General features: G+C 42.7%; 1 protein-coding gene across 1 annotated transcript in view; it reads right to left on the bottom strand.

Moving 5' to 3' along the window:
* PKDCC (protein kinase domain containing, cytoplasmic) overlaps positions 1-16,582 on the bottom strand; it is an 84,982-nt gene that overhangs the window by 45,834 nt on the left and 22,566 nt on the right. Inside the window, exon 3 of the mRNA XM_069608485.1 lies at positions 11,699-11,970. Within this exon, the coding sequence (XP_069464586.1) occupies positions 11,699-11,970 (272 nt within the window). The remainder of the gene's footprint in view (positions 1-11,698; positions 11,971-16,582) is intronic.

Raw genomic sequence — 16,582 nt, forward strand, 5'->3', positions numbered from 1 at the left:
AGGCACTTGCAAGGGAATCGAACCCATGTTGCCTGGAATCAGCACTGGAGAAAAATAATAGAGAAAGGTAATTTAGAGGAACATTCGTAATTTGCATTTACAGGGCCACAATAGCACACTGTTACTTGAGATATTCTTCTCCCTGCATGCCCACACCATTCGCATGTGAACAGCTTCCGCCCCACCACCCAGGGAAATAGTTGCCCACACTATATACTTCCGTGCCCACATAGACGAGGCAGCATACAGAGATGAGGCAGAAGATGCGGAAAGATGATCAAACCAAATGGAGAAGGCCACTAGCACTGCAGGAAGACAACCCAAGTGTTCTACATCAAAGAAAATCATCTTTATAAAAGACAGATACCACATGAATGAGAAAATATTTACTGGGGAAACCAAAAGCTCTCATAGCCCACACACTGTGCCAAGCCTCGATTTCGGGTTCTGTTTAAGCTCCTCTCCCATCGTGGAATCATATTTGACAACGGAAAGAATAACAGCATTGCTATGGCAAGCCTCTGCCTTCTGAAAAAGAGAATGGCAACACATACAGTAGCGTGTAGCATCCAGGGGTCCAGGCTTTGCTTCAGAATCTTCACATCGAAAGGAACTGAAGCTTCACTGGAAGAGCGGTAGAGAGGGCTGGGCGGTGATGCTTAAAAGGCACACTGCAGACAGCACCACAGGGCACCACAGGGCCTCTGTGCACGCAGGGCCATTAACTTCCAGCAAGAACGAGCAGCAATGAATGGACTCAGTGCCTGACTTCACGATGGAGCCCAATCTGGGACCAGACTTTGCTTCAGAATCTTTACATCTTATGAACTGAAGCTTCACTGGAAGATCTGCATCAGCGGTAGAGAGGGAGGCCGGGCAGTGATGCTTAAAAGGCACACTGCAGACAGCACCACAGGGCCTCTGTGCAGGCAGGGCCATTAACCTCCAGCAAGACCGAGCAGCAAAGAAGAGACTCAATGCCTGACTTCAAGATGGAGCCCAATGTGCATTTCTGCTGTTAGATGTTGGCAATGCTGCTTTTACTGGTCAACGGGAACGGGCCTAAGCAGCCGCTTGCAGTTTAAATAGCCAGTTCTCATCAGCTCTTCTGGGTGTCATTAGGTGTATTCAGTACGCAGCTGCGGAGAGCGGGAAAGACGAAGCTTGGGCTTTGAGGACATTCCTGGGGCGTAAAGCAACACAAGCTCCCAGAGCCATCGATACATTTTATACTGTTGGGATGGCACACAATCTCTTGCATTTGGTAAACATTCACCGGACGATAGGATCTTTGGTTTTCCAGGGATCAGTTTGGACTGGTTGGTCACATGCATAACTGAATTGTAGAAAGACAAACGTTTAAGCATGCCTCTATTGAGGACTGACCCCCAGGCCCCACAATTAATTCGTTTTATAAGAACATTTTCAAACTTGCTAACTTGAACTTAAACACCTAAGACAACCAAAGAATGAACCGATGGTATTTTATTTTGTAATTTTTTTTATCCGTTTGCATTAACAGTCTGTAGTTATGGGGGATTTGGTTAGGATTGCAGCAGAAAGGTTTGGAGTAAGCACTTCCCCAATAGATCAAAGGGCGTTGAAACACCTATCAGGAATGATTTGGCCTGCTAATAAATCAAAATGTGTAGGCATGGAGACTTCATTCAGTTCCACCGAGCTGTGTTATGGTGATACTTGTAAGTCACATTGACATTGTACGACTGGGGTAGAAATGTGTAACATCAGTTGACAGCTGCCAACCGGTGCCACGTCTTGAGGAACACTGTCAGCCTAATTACAGGCCATGCTGATAAAGGGAAAGGTGACACTGCAGGTGTAGGAACACAAGGTGATGCTGTCTGGAATGTCAGGAACCTTCATGACACACAGTCAGTAGGCAAGTATTAAGGCTGGGAGAATTTCCTCTAAAGTGACCGACCGATGGATATTCGCAGGTGAACGTTTGGCGACCAGCAAATAATCGTGGCTCACTTCTGACTGTGCAATCCTACTACCTGCACGCCCCCCAAAGCATCCATATGCCCGCCTCTGCCCCACACTTCTCGCCAATGGCCTCACTGCCACCCAAGGTCCTATGAAGACTTTTAACAGGTTTTTTTAATGCCCGGTGCAGGAAATAGAAACGCTTTAGCACACCCCATTCCCTCTGGGAGCCTGCCAGGCCCCAGTGTGGCATTCTATAGGGCCAAGTGAGGGATGGAAGCAGCCTTCTCGCCTGGTCAGCGTCCTATTTCTTTACCACTGGCAGATTCCAACATTTTGTGCATGAACCTCTGGAAAAGTCTAAAACATTAGAATTATTAAGATAGGTTTGGTTTATCCCAGAACTCATTTGCATGGCCCTAGGTGGTACACACCTGTGAAACAGCAACACATTTGGAATCAAGAGCCCTATCCAAAAAAAATTGTTATTAACAAATGGCTAGTAACAGGTGCTGTATGCTAGCTGGAAAACAGGCCCCTTCATTCTTGGCTTGCTCGATATTCTCTTTACATAGCATAGTATCACTTTTGCAAAGCCCATTTGCTCAGGCCTAAGGCATGTAGCTCATAGCAGAGCATGGCTTAAAGGGCTCATCAACTCCAGCTGCAAGTCGTATGTAACCCCCCAGCCAAGGTCTCTAGGCAACGTCTATTCATCGCGTTCTACATTATTGCATAGCGGTCTGGCGCTCCTTGCTATTCCAATGTGTTATGTACATTGAGCACATTTAATGCATCACACATATTTTGTGTTAAGAATCACTGGAACAACTTAACTTGTTGACTTATTTATTATTTTAAATCTTAATTTGTTCAGAAACAGGATAGCTCGGAAAAGACCCCAGCACAGTAATCTTCCTGCCAGCATCAGTGCTGACAAGTGGGTTACATACGTATTACATTAGGAAATGACACATGTGAATCTTTCCCAAATCTGGGGAGTTCTTCTATTTTTTTTTTATTGTTAGTGTGTGATAAGCTGAAGCTCATTTCGAAAATGAATTTGGTGTCTTCAAATATTAATGTGGTTTCTTCAAATGTTATAGGGCGGTTGTGAAGTTTCATTTTACCCTGTCTTTGCTGATTACATCAAAATGCTTTGTGAACGGTGATCCATTTGCTATGGTTGAAAAATTCAAATCGATCATTGTCGGATGAAATTACCTAATGCCTTGAAAAAGCCCACATGGCTGAAACATGCGCCAGTGCCGATAGTGACATGGAAATTACTGTGTTGGTGTCTTTTTTGGGCTAAACAGATTAAAATAAGTTTTAAAATAAATAAGCCATTTGTGCCGGTGAGTCTTAACAAGAAGAATATGTCATGGATTAAATAGTTCTAATGTGCATAACACATTGGTAAAGCGTGGCGTGCCTATCCAGTACACAATAGTGTATACCAATTGAACAGACACAGAGCAAAAGTGTCGTAACCTGGGCCGAGAGGCGCTGCTGCTCCTCATAATTGATAGATGCAAGAGAATAAAGTTATCTTCGCAAAGGAACATGCGTTTGAGTTTTACCCTTCCAAATTCAGAGCACTGCTTGCTGTTTAAAGGTACATAGATTACTTCAAAAATAAACTAGCAGTGAGGAGTAAATCACTCCCATTGAATGCGTTAAGGGATACTGACTTCCCTTTGTGAAGGATAAGACGCACAATGGTTAATACAAATGAGTGTTGTGTCTTCCAAGAAGGCCGGGAAGGGCTTCAGGGGAGCTTCTGGATTGGCTCACACAGGCAGAGGCATATGAATAGTACAAGAAGGCACTTAGAGCATCTGTGGCCACTTGCTTGCGGGACCTTGTGTTGGGAATCACAGATTCTGTTGTTACAAGGTCTAAGAATTAGCCAAGTTCGAGGTCAGAAAGATCCAGGGGGTCATTACGAGTTTAGAGGTAGCCATGGTGCTATTAGCGCCATGGCTGCCTCGAAACCCGGTTCCGGTGTCACTGACTGAATGGGGACTTACCGGGACATTGTTGCAAATTGCGGGCCCGTTAATAGCTCCAAGGTCCCTTAACGGGTCCCGTAAAGAACGGCTGGTCAGACCAGCCATTCCTGCTGGGACCCGCTAAGGGACCTTGGAATAGGGCGGTAAGGGTTTACCGGCACCGGCATCCTTACCGGTGCCGGTAAATCCTTACCGCCCAACTCGTAATGACCCCCTCAGTATTTTCATGATCATATTCATATTTTGCTTGCACAACATTCCGCACAACATTATTTTGTTTCCCATCATTTCATCCATGAAACTTTTAAAATTCTATAAAAGGTTATCTGGCACACTGGCTGTGGGCACCATTCTATGTGGAACTTGAAGACACAGCGTCATCTGCACAAGGAGCAACAAAGATGGAGGTAAAGGCACGAGACGTGTCTTTTGACCATCTTCATTAGGAAATGCGAATTTGCAGACATTAATGCGCACGCAACAAGGCGACCACGTTTTGGAATGATATCATTCTTCAATGCGTGCAAGAGGGACAGGCAAAACAAATGTCTTCCTGGTTTTGCTCATGTAGTATTTCTGGGCAAACATCCCACGATCAATTTAATAATTGTAATGCTCCAGAAGAGCTCGGTAATATTAATAAATCAGAAAAAATGGAACAGCATGTTTATAATAAAGAATTATTCCCACAGCCGATAAAAGAAGCAGGATGTCCTTGGCTGTGCCCGAGGCAGCTTTAGGAGAAGGACACAACAACCAACGCATTTTGGCAAATGGACACAATTTACTTTTCTGAGCTGGAAATAACCCAGCTGTATCTAAATAAGATAATAGCCCATATCGCATCAGATGATTTCTGGCAGATTTTGATGATATATGTTTTCTGCTGTATCTTCAAACGAACCTACTGGACTGTACCTCACAAATGTAGGTCTGATACCAGAGGTACGAATTTCAAGTTGCAACCTACTAGCCAGCCATAAAAAGTCACAGGCCACCTCAATTCTACACCTACACACAGCTCTCCATTTCTTACTCACCAAGAGTCAATTATCACTAGCCAATGGCGTTTGGCGAGTGCAAATGCTGAGCCCTGCTGATACTTAACATAGCCATATGTGAATCCATGACAACACTGAACCGTGTTCTTTCGAGCAATACCTCAATATCACCGAAAATAGCAAGGAATTAATAACTGTGGCACAGCAAATAATATTAGCACATGGAAACCGTTGTTGAACTCTGCTCAGTCAATCGGAATGTTCACAGTGAAGTCAATAACAACTGGTATTGACTGCATTCTGAACATTCTGCCTTCAGAAGAAGACAGAGAATCAACAATGCAATTTTCAGCCAAGATTTTATTTCAAAAATACACTTCCTCTCCGGCAGTTTTATTTTTGGTTGCAATATTCTATTTAACACAAGAAAGAGAAAGTTAAAACATTGGAAAATGCTTCCATTTTCTTTATAGTGAAATAATTAACTTTTACATAACACCTAATGCATGCTCATGTTAAACATGTTCCTGTTCAACCAAATTGCAATTAAAATGCTTAACTTATGAAGACAACAATGTTGTTTAAATACTACAAAATAAAACCACATTTAATTTACTGTCTGTTTACTTTACTCACTGTTAAAGCACAATTATTTACTTCACCATGAAAACTCCCAAACATGTACTGCTACTACCACCATTTGTGAATAGCCGTATAGACCTCAGGAGTAACAGGTTCTTCAAGGCGCAACAAGAATCACTTGGGATATTGTCCCTTTCCCAACTTATGACGCTTGGCTTGGTGGTGGGTCATTACCCCATGATAACGACCCCTCCCTCAGCCTATATGGCTATAATACAAGTAATTATAACATAAAGGAGTGGGCAATAAGGTCTAACATTGGGGTGTTTAAACCAATGTTCCTGTCTTCCTGTGGGGTGTTAGTTGAAAAGCTGTTTTTGTAGCTGCTTTCTGAAGGTTAGGTGGTCTTCCTCTGTGCACAGGGGGTATAGTATGGAGTTCCAGTTCGGTTGCTAGGATGCAGAATATGCAGCCATCATGACCTTTCCTAATAAAGGAAGGCATGGTTACTAGTCTGATGCTACTGGATCTAAGTGTTCTTGATGGTATGCAGTGCATGAATGTATTTCTGATTAAATAGTTGGAGTGGTGAGCGATGCATAGGGTGTTGAAGTGAACCACTTTTTTACTAGGATCCCGTGTGCGGAGTGTTCGGGAATATGTTTGTGTTTTTGAGATTAACTATTGATCTGGCTGTCACGTGCTGGACTCCTTGTTGTCTCTTAAGTAGATGATAGGATAATTCAGGAAAGGAAAGGAAGAGGCTGTTGGCATGATCAAAACCGATAGTACTGGAGAGAAAACAGTCATTGTCCTGAGAGTGAGGTTCAGGTAGGGCATGTTATTACGTAGGCTGTTGTTTTCACAAGTGGTTCTAGTCTGTGGTTACTGTCTATTGTGACTCCCAGATTTCTCATGGTAGGTGCAGGAATTGGTATGGCCCCAATGCTCATGGCTAGGAGATTGGTGCGGAGTACGATGGAGTGGTGCCACTGATCATATGTCCTATTTCTGATGGATTGAGCTTATGTCTGTGGTCATACAGGCGTCCATCCATGTGAGGCAGGTTTTGGTCAGTTGTGCCTGTTGTTGCGTCAATCATATTTTTGTAGACAATTTGAGTGTTGTCTGCATAGTTGAAGCAAGTGACACCTGTGCTGATGATACGTTAAATCGCAGGGACATTTATATGTTGAGCAGAAGAGACAGGTGGCTGCAGCCTTAGGGTCCCCGCATGTCAGATTGCAAAAAGACGACCTGAAGGTAGCCATGAGCGTTGTTTCTGATTTTTGTTTTGTAGAAGGTTGGGAGATGAGTGTGAGACTTCCAGCACGCCTGACAGTTTACTGTAGTTGATTATGAAAAGGAATTCTTGAATGGAGAGAAGCTGTAATACAGGTAATGAAGGTGTGGAAGGTTCATACTAAAGTGGTCAAGGATATGTTGAATTTTATTGCTGACGTGATGCACTCACTGGGTGCTTGTGTGGGTATAGTAATTCTGTTGCAGTCTCTGGGGTTGTTATAATTAAGGGTGATTTTACAGACGTCCTTCTGACAATGTTCTGCCACGTTGCTTTTGGTTAGGTGTTTTTTTTTTCTTCATTGTTTTAGCTCTGCAGAGATGCAGTTGGATGTGGTAGGCTAGTTTGTCTGTGGGTAGGTTGTTTCTTCTTGACAGTTTGTTGAGATTCTGTTTTCAGATTGGGATAAACCATTTGGAGGCTTGTTGCTTTTGCAATGATTTTAATGATTTTGTTTTGTTTTTAGTTTCGAGCTATGGTGTCCAGTGTGGTGTTTATCCAGTTGTGAATGATGTGGAGCAGGTTGTCCAGTGTTCTGGCCAGAGGAGCTATAGCAATATCATTTCTATTGGCTTTTGGGTGCCTTTGGAGGGTTTTGCCAGTGCAGGACCTTCTGTGAAATTGCTGAATGGCTGAATGGGATGGAGAGGCGGTCTCCCTAGTGTAGTCAGGCTAGTGCAATAACGATGACAGTATTCTCATTGCAGAAGACGCCATTCAAGGTGTGTCCAGTCTTGTTAGATGGTCCTTCAACCAGATGTTCGAAGTGAGGAGCACTGAGGCTTGCAAAGAATGACTGTGATGCAATGCCGTCTTTGTGCTCAAGCCAGATGTTAAAGTCTCCCACTATGGTAAGGTGTTGTAGGTCTACGGAGAGGTTAGCGGGCATTTCTGCCAGGTATTCGGCTTAGAAAAAGTTGTAAAAAGGAGGTCTCTATATGAGTAAGAAAATGAGTGTTGAGTAGAGAGCGTGAGCAAGCTAAGAGAAGGGATTCCCATTTTGGGATGTTATCGTCATTTTGGGTTGTAACTTTGATGCCGTCTCTGTGAACGAGTACAGTATGATAATCACAGTGATCATTTAGTGGTCACAGGAGTTGCTTTGCATCTCCTTCTGTATAATTCTAGAAATTGTGTCTGTAATAGATTTTGTTTATTTTCTGTCCACTTCCAATGCTTTTCTCTGGGTGAATGCACTTTGCTACCAGCTCGTGCAAAGTAATCAGGATAAAGGGCAATGCACTCCGGAAGAGAGGGCTCAAAGAGGTGCGATGTCACTTCTGTGGCCACCACAGTGAGCATGAAGAAATGACAGCTATGGTTATTAGCATGCATTGCTGTCAGAATGACCCTAAAAAGCATAGGGAGCTTCCTTTGTATGATGGGATTGGATGTGGGCTTTTTTGTTTTCAATACTGAGCAGTACTGCCTGGACAGAGGGGGACTAATACACTCTTCGCATTTTGTCCACATATGACATAGGAAACATATTTATTATGGGTACATTCTACAAGAAATCCCTCAAAGTATATCAGTGATGTAAAAAATGGATCTAGAAAATTGTGCCACCCAACCTGCAAGATGAGCTCAAAGTTAAATGTGAGAAATTAAGTGACTTCAACGTTGGCTTCCTGCTGCGGTGTGAAGTTAGGGATCAGTAGAGACATTTACCACTTGATAACTACGAACCAAAGAAACCAGCTACACATAACAGGGATTGAAATTAAGATTGGATAAGCAGGAGCTAGACGCTGCTGCTGGTTACTTGGCATTAACCAGTGGGTCTGAGCTAACGCTGGGGAACGAGGAGTGAGCACATAGCGTTCTGGAAATCTAACTTCCACATGAGATGCAAACTTAACATCTTATCCATAATATACAGCCCTTCTACTTTAAATGTTGTATAGGTATGTCCTAATGCTTATGTATTCATTGTTCCAAACACAGAGAGTTAATGTCACATAGGTGTGTTTGTTCGACATCAGTTGGTCTGAGGAGCCAAAAGCAACTCCTGGTAGCTGTTGGGTGTCAAGCTAACCAAGCGCTTCTAGGCAATAAGCAGGAGCTAAATAGCTCCCAACTCCCCTCAATTTCGAGCCCCGCATAACATGTTCCCAGACATGAACGCACAGGGAGGCGCTGCTGTCTAAACACTTGAATTAAAACATGAGCAAGTGCAATTTGTAATGACACATTTTAGTATGTCTTTGCCTACTGAGAGGTGAATGTCATTATGAGGACACATACAGGAAACCTTTCAATGATATTGATCGTTGTTGTGATTTAAAAATATTCGAAACTTGAATTTGGAGTGTAGATGATAGCTGACCCTCCAAGAAATCAGCTGATGTTACTGTAATGGAAGACCTAGTACAGCTCCTTCTGATTGTCACTGCGAACATGCATTGGATTGAAATGATGCAAAGCCCTCTGGCTATCAACATACAAGTCTGTTTCAGGCACAGATGACTGCGACAGAGAAGCTCTCCCTCTCTCCCCCTCTCTCTCACTCTCTCTTCCTCTCTCTCTGACAGTTCAATTTCACTGCTACCTCTGATCTTCGATGTGTGGCATAAGCTATGCTGTGCAGAGCCAAATCAGATTATTTCACAAGTTTACAAGTGACCCTGAAGGTGATAATACTCAAAGCATGTCTGTCATAGTATTCCAAATAGGTCTTGGCATTTAAGGCGTGCTGACCCTTGCCTTGCGCTGAGTGCACTTACACTATGTGTTGGATCCACAGTTTTCCCATTCTAAAGAACCAGGGACCTTTCCAGGATATACCTCTTGTTGCATTTACTCACTTGTGATTTTGATAAGCATGTTAAACATTATCATCGCACATTTTCATTGACCTTCATAATTGATTATGCTATTTGAAAATGTCTGAAGGCATTAGTCCGCCAATGAAAAGCTAATGCAGTAAATATTCTCATTCTTTCATTTCAACACATCTGTAACAAGCAGTAGTGCCAAGAGTGTAGCAACATTGGGTAACATGAGATATGTGGCACTGCTCAACCCCAAGCACCTCCAATGGCGCCTTAGTCTTCTCCTGTGAGGAACTAAATCCACTTTCTAAGTCCACTTTCCAGCGTCCTCAAAAGTAACTTTACACAGCGATACAAATCCACATCCTGCCCACAAGCAACTTTCAAACGCCTGCCCTAGAGTCACCTATTACAGTGCATGGAAAGCTCACATCGCACAAAGGCAAAACACACCCCCCACAGTCCCCTAACAAGGTACTAAATATACCCTCCTACCCATGTCATCCTTTCATCATGCTCCCAAGAGGCCCACTGTGCTCCTAGACCAACTCACACCATGCTCATAAGCAAACTCACTGACATTCCAAAATCAACGAATCGGAGATCCAAAAAAGCCATCTAGAATGCCCTATAAGGACTTCAGCAGTAAACGATACGTCACCACTTAGTAATAACATCACCGAGCTGAACATTATTCAGCTTTCTAATGTAAGGAAACCTTTCAGAAACCTTTCGGTTTTGCCAGGAAAATTGGCAATAACAAGCTGGAAATTGTAAATGATTTGATCAAGTTGTGCCTGCATATTTTTGTAAGGCCTAATACAGATATTAAAAGCTTGCAGAGAAAAGCACTATTATTGTGCTCTCAGGTGAAAAGAACCAGCACACATTTGGTAGGTTCTTTTTGCTTGCCTTGATCACATTTTATAAAGCGAAGGTGGTACCCTTGTTAATTTACAGCCTGGAGATCTTGCATCATAAAGACAATGTTGAACTGAGTGCTATCGAGAGTTTGATATGGCAGAAAGTGCTTCTTCTTTCTAATTGTGTCCCTTCTGCCGTTATCCGCCATGAGCTGGGCGTATTATCACTAATTACATGGGTTTTGTGGAAACGACTATTACTATGCAGGAGATTTCTGGAATCCGCTCCTAAAGTCATTATTTATAGACCTGCAAAGTGGGACGTTACAGGTCCTAGAAGTGATCTGTAAACATCATATGAATAACTGCTATAAAATATGAGATACCGTAGGAACTAGCCCTGTAACCTTTGTGTAAAACCCATGCCACGTGAACAATTCACCCTGGAAGTGGGCTGGTTTTGAAACGTGCACACTTCTCAAGCGATCTAAACGTTTCCAGCACGTGGATAGTGAACACAAAAAGCTAAGGTTCGTTATATGAAATAATTTTCTAATGTTATACAGAGATCCCATTTAATGAGATTCGAGGCAATCTACTCTCAACTGGGGAGATTGCAAGGAATTGAGAGGGAAAACACCCCGTTTTTAGTAATATTTTAGGATTGTATAATGTAGTCTTTGTACAAAGAAAGGTTAATCATTGGAATAAACGATGAATTGCACAATTGTTATTAAATGTTATTTATATGGCATGCTGTATGTTTCTGTTATGTTTACTGTCAAACCGTGAACACAACAAATACATAAATAGTGAAATATCAGAAACAGGCATGCAGGACTTTTTGGCGCTGCACAACGCAGTGATTAATTTGCGTTTTTAAAGTCAGGAGGGGTTCGCAGAGGTGGTTTAAAAAAAAAAGCCTACTCATTCACAGATGCCGCAAGAATGCTGTTAAAATCTGAGAAAATATGCACAAGTTAATATTTGGATAAGCTGGTGATTAAGTAGTGGAGTGCATTTTTTAGTGGCCTTGCTTCTGGCTTTGCTATGCCATTAGCGCCCATCGTCAAACGACTGGCACGCGGTTTAAAGTATGTGACGATTAACAAATAACACAGTGTCACGTTTACTGATGACTTCCTTGACTAATCACGCGCATGCCTTAGAAAGGGAAAGGGCATGTATCGCAGCCAGAGCAGCCAAGTCGTACCTGTAAGCATTGTAAAGGTTCCGCTTCTCGTTCATGTTTTGACATATGCCTTCTGCGGAGCATGGAAGTGTGAAATTCCTGGCTGGAAACTCCATGAAGCAGTCACTGTTGCTAGAACAAGAAGTCTCTTCAATGCTGGCATCATCCAAATCGGTGACTTTTAGCTCCCCGTCTACAATCACAAACTGCCGGGGGCGAAAGTCCAGCAGTGTTACCGATCCAAGCGGAGAGTGCGCCAGGTAGTGCAAGAGACGGACCAAGCTCAAGCAGATCTGAAATAAAAAGGATCATTCATTAGTTTGCTTTCATTTGTACAGAGGAGACTTTTATTTTGCACAGTTGGTCTCATGTCTCCGGCCCCTAAGGCACCCAGGTGCATCTGCAAGACATGCAACCACCAGTGCGGTGCAACACAGTAGCAAGTACTTGTTCTCTAGTCAATGGAAGCACAATCCCTTGAAGTGGATAAATCAATCGCCTTCCGGTGCGCATGCAGACCAGAGAACAATGAAGAACAGGCGATCAATAAATAAAAGTAGTACCGCCCACGTGACGTGTAGGTAAAAAGCGCGGTGGCATTGGGAACAGGAAATGCCACAATCCAGTGGGATTTATTTATTTATTTGCACTAGTAGAGCGCGCAACAGCCCGAAGGCATTGTGGCGCTTGTTACAGACATCATTCTTAGTTACAGGGTGAGATGACATTTGCAATTCTCAGTACAGTCATGAAAAGGAGCAGTGCATACAATGAGTGGGCTGAATAGAGAGGTTTTGAGGGTTTTTTTCAGAAGGCCAGGAGGGAGTTTTCTGCTCTGATGTCTGTGGGGAGTGCGTTCCATAGCTTTGCGGCTATGTAAGGGAAACCTAGCCCGCCTGCTTTGGCCCTGTTGATATGAGGAGAGGGATCGACTAGCAAGTGTTCCAACCATAAGGCCATCCCATCAGACTTGACATATTCTAGTCTGATCCATGTGCATAGGGCCACACCTGATGTTTCCGAAAGTCCTATGGTGTGGTTACTGGCATTTGCACGACATGTGCCAAGGTATGTGTCTCCACCAAGCAGAAGGTGGACACGATGCACATAATGTGGAGGAGACTTGACCTACTGAATACGTTGTTGGAAGTGAATCCAGAACATGGGAGCTATAATAATGGCTTCCACACTCGATCACTTCTGTGTTTCTGAGCCAGTCCCTTAATCTCCCAGTGCCTTAGAGCTCCTGTCTGCCAAAAACACTGAGCACTTAAAAACACGTTTGCCGATCCTGCTACTTTGTCATCCCTCGCCATAATAAAAAGGTATTAAAATGTAGACATACATTGTACTGGACAAGAAAGCAGCCTCGGGGGTGATTAACTGTAGCCGTGCTTGTGTCAAATCTAGTCAGAAACACACCAAACCTCTTCAGTCTAGTGTTGTTCTAATAAAATACAATACATGTTTAGGTGCATTTGCTCTCCTGTAAATGAGCACAGCCACGTGAATCACTCGTTTTACGCCACTGCAATGATGCACTGTATGGTCTGTGTATAATGTCTTATGATGTAATACATGAACAGAAGCAATTGGCTGCTGTGGCAAATTTCCGCTGTGTGTGCACGTATTCCGAAGAGTGCGTCACAAATCATCCACTGTGCACAAAGAGAAATTTCACACATCATATAACGCGCCTAAAACAACATTATGATTCATAGAAAAAAGTGCACATTGTCCAAGAACAAGTCCAACGCGAGCTTAAAAATACTGTACTTGCACATGCACTGTTCAAGTAGTGTCAAACCATTGGGCAGTGTAACACTGTCCGAATATATACCAAACAATTAAAGCTAGTTTGAAAGAAAAACATTTCCATGCACAACTTCCATCTCAATTCAATATTTTTGCATAATGCCTTCCTTAAATGTGTGTTTGCACTAAGCCATGTGCATTTTCCCACTTACGGCCTGATTCACATAAAGGTTTTATAATGGTGCAATCCCATTGGAAAACGCTCTGTGAATTAGACCCTTTCATCCGATTTATGGATCTTTTGCACGGTTCAAAGGGACTTTGCACTGCTGAAAAGTGACTTTGCACTGCTGACACAAACCCTAATTCATGGAACCCTGCAAAGTGTATTCTTGCAGTGCAAAGTCAGTGAAACGTAATTGTGTACTGCAAAAATGCCTTTGCACTGATTTTACACTGCAAAAATACACTTTGCACAGTTCCATGAATCAGGGTTTGTGTCGGCAGTGCAAAGTCACTTTTCAGCACTGCAAAGTCACTTTGAACCGTGTAAACAATTCCATGAATCAGGCCCTTAGTTTCCACCATAACATTACACTTTCAGGCCTCTACCTAAGGGAATTTGCATCCATTCTAAACAGGCAAGCAAACATACATTTTATTTCGATTTAATGCTCTATAGATTTGAAAAATATCTAGGCAAATTGCAGTGTTTACATTGTAATCCATTTCTTTAGCAAAATACTTCACACACAATGGAACACATTTTCCAGTTCCTCATAAATTCCACTAAGGGGTTGTGTTACACTTGCACTCAGGTGAAAAACAGGACCTGCAGCCCCAATGCGTAATTTTCATCATTTGCACTTCTTAGTGTAAATTAGAGGTGTAAAGTGGAGGCGAAATCACCTTTAAAGATCCCTTTTGCACTCTGTTCAAATCAGGGGAGAGGGGGTTAGTTGTTTGTATGCTCAGAATCAAGCCTAGCTAGACCCGCTGGGAAATACAGAGCTGGGGTTTAGAGCTTGTGGAAGGATGGAAGCCTGAGGTCCCACACATGACGGCATGTTTCTCCCGCTGCGCATCAGTACCTCCACGAGCTGCACAGGTGGTTATGCGGTTAGCTTGGAGTCCATGCTTATTCATCAGCAATGCTGAGGCAGTTTCATGGGACATTTGATTGGAGATAATATATGTAACACATTTAAAGATAGAGCAACAGAGTGCTGTTATATGTGTAATCATTGGTAGAGATGCATGTATGACAGTGCGGTGGCTTAAAGTCGAACATAGGTCCCTTCATATGTATGTGTAACACCCAAAGCGTCAAGTAAACCCAACAGAGAGCTTGTGATCCGAAAGAGAGAGTTCCATGCCTGCAGATAAAATGTTGCCCTTTAAAACCTAGGACCTGATTCACAGAACGGTTATCAATGGGATTGCACCATTACAAAAGACTTAGGTGAATCAGGCCCTGAGTCTCCACGGGTCTAGGCTTTGATCCCCAGAGAAGAGATTTGAAAGCAAACACAAATGTGAGTTCTGGAAAAGTCATTGCCATGTGTGAAGATGCTACACCATCACAAAGGCAGGTGAAAAGATTTACTGCTAAGCAGTGTGAGTTCAGATGAGGTGTAAATGGAGGGTTTGATCAAGCCAGCCTCCTTATTTGAAGGGCATCTTGGCACGCCACACGCACAACCCTCTGGTATGCACGCACCATGGATTTTGGAACTGTGAGGGGGCCACGGCAGGTGAGCAGGAATGCACTGAGTACCGAGAAAGGTTCCTGTGAGACACAGAACACCCAGGTTCCTTTCTAGGGAGAGACAGGTTTAAATCCAGGCTGTTTCCTTGCTAAAGACCTGCACCAAATCCCTGATGAAGATAGCCCTCAAAAGCACTGCAACGACGCATGTGTTTTTGTGTTGTTCCCACATATGGTCTGGAGAAAACAAGTTATAAAAAAGCAGTTCAAAAGGCAAGGCCACAGTGGTCAATGTAGAAACATCATCATAGAGTGCATGCCATAATAAAAGTCCTTCATCCCCGCTAGCAAATCCAATCAATGTAAACACACATGACAAATTATCAACCAAGGTTGAAGAATATCATAGGCCCCTAGTTGGATCCCCCTGAGGACCTACTTCCCGAGCAGAGATCCGAGGTAACAGGGAAAGGTTCAGTATCCTAGCAATTCCTGCTCACGTTTGGGGAATAGAATAGTAAAATCATTCTAAATAATGTCAGATTGAAATAATGATCCTGCAGATACCAACAATGTGACCAAAAAATATCTATGCTATAGGAAAGCAGTGAGGAATAGGACATAATTCCAGAAAATAGGAGTTTGGACATCCTTTCTGGAGTCAGTCACTCTGCAAGGGATCGGGATTCCAATTAATGGGCCTGAGTCACCCCTTTTAGAACTAATAGTGAAGTTTCAACTCAAGGATGGAGCCTGCCTAACCTCCAGCAAATTGGTGTTTTTTTAAAAACAAATAGTCAGCACACAACACATTACCACATCTCATGATCACATATACATTTAGTTAAGATTTCAGTAACACAATTAATGGCCATAACGCATACAATTTTGCTTGAGTTTCATATATATGTGCACACAAAACATATCTGGACTACACATGCCTTCAACCGCATCCGAGTCAACTGAATTTTGTGACACTAAATTGCAACACCTTTCGGCAACTGAATCGTGTGACTTGTATGCATGACTTCTTGTTGTCCCAACGTAGTCACCAATTGTCCTTTTAAATCAATTTAGTAAATGACTGAATTGCCACATCATTTCCGTGGATGACGAAAGGTTGGGCCATCAACGACCGATGTTACGTTAATGTTTAGTTAATGACACATCTTCATCAGGGCAGTTACTATCTGACAAAAAGCACCAATTCAAGACCATGTATTGTTGACACATAGAACCAAACCAAAACTTAACATGATAGGATATTCAAATTACAACCTCATCACTGCTCTATTTGATTACAAATGAACAAAATACGACCATCTATTTTGCATAACTTTGTGCATTCAACGTTTAAAAAGGGGGGTAATGACACATAAGCAAATTTAGAGAATACTATCGACAAGTTGACTTAAATAGTGAGTGATAGCTATACTAGACTT

Source organism: Ambystoma mexicanum, chromosome 4q, assembly GCF_040938575.1.
Source record: "Ambystoma mexicanum isolate Mex_15411 chromosome 4q, UKY_AmexF1_1, whole genome shotgun sequence".
Classification (NCBI taxonomy): domain Eukaryota; kingdom Metazoa; phylum Chordata; class Amphibia; order Caudata; family Ambystomatidae; genus Ambystoma; species Ambystoma mexicanum.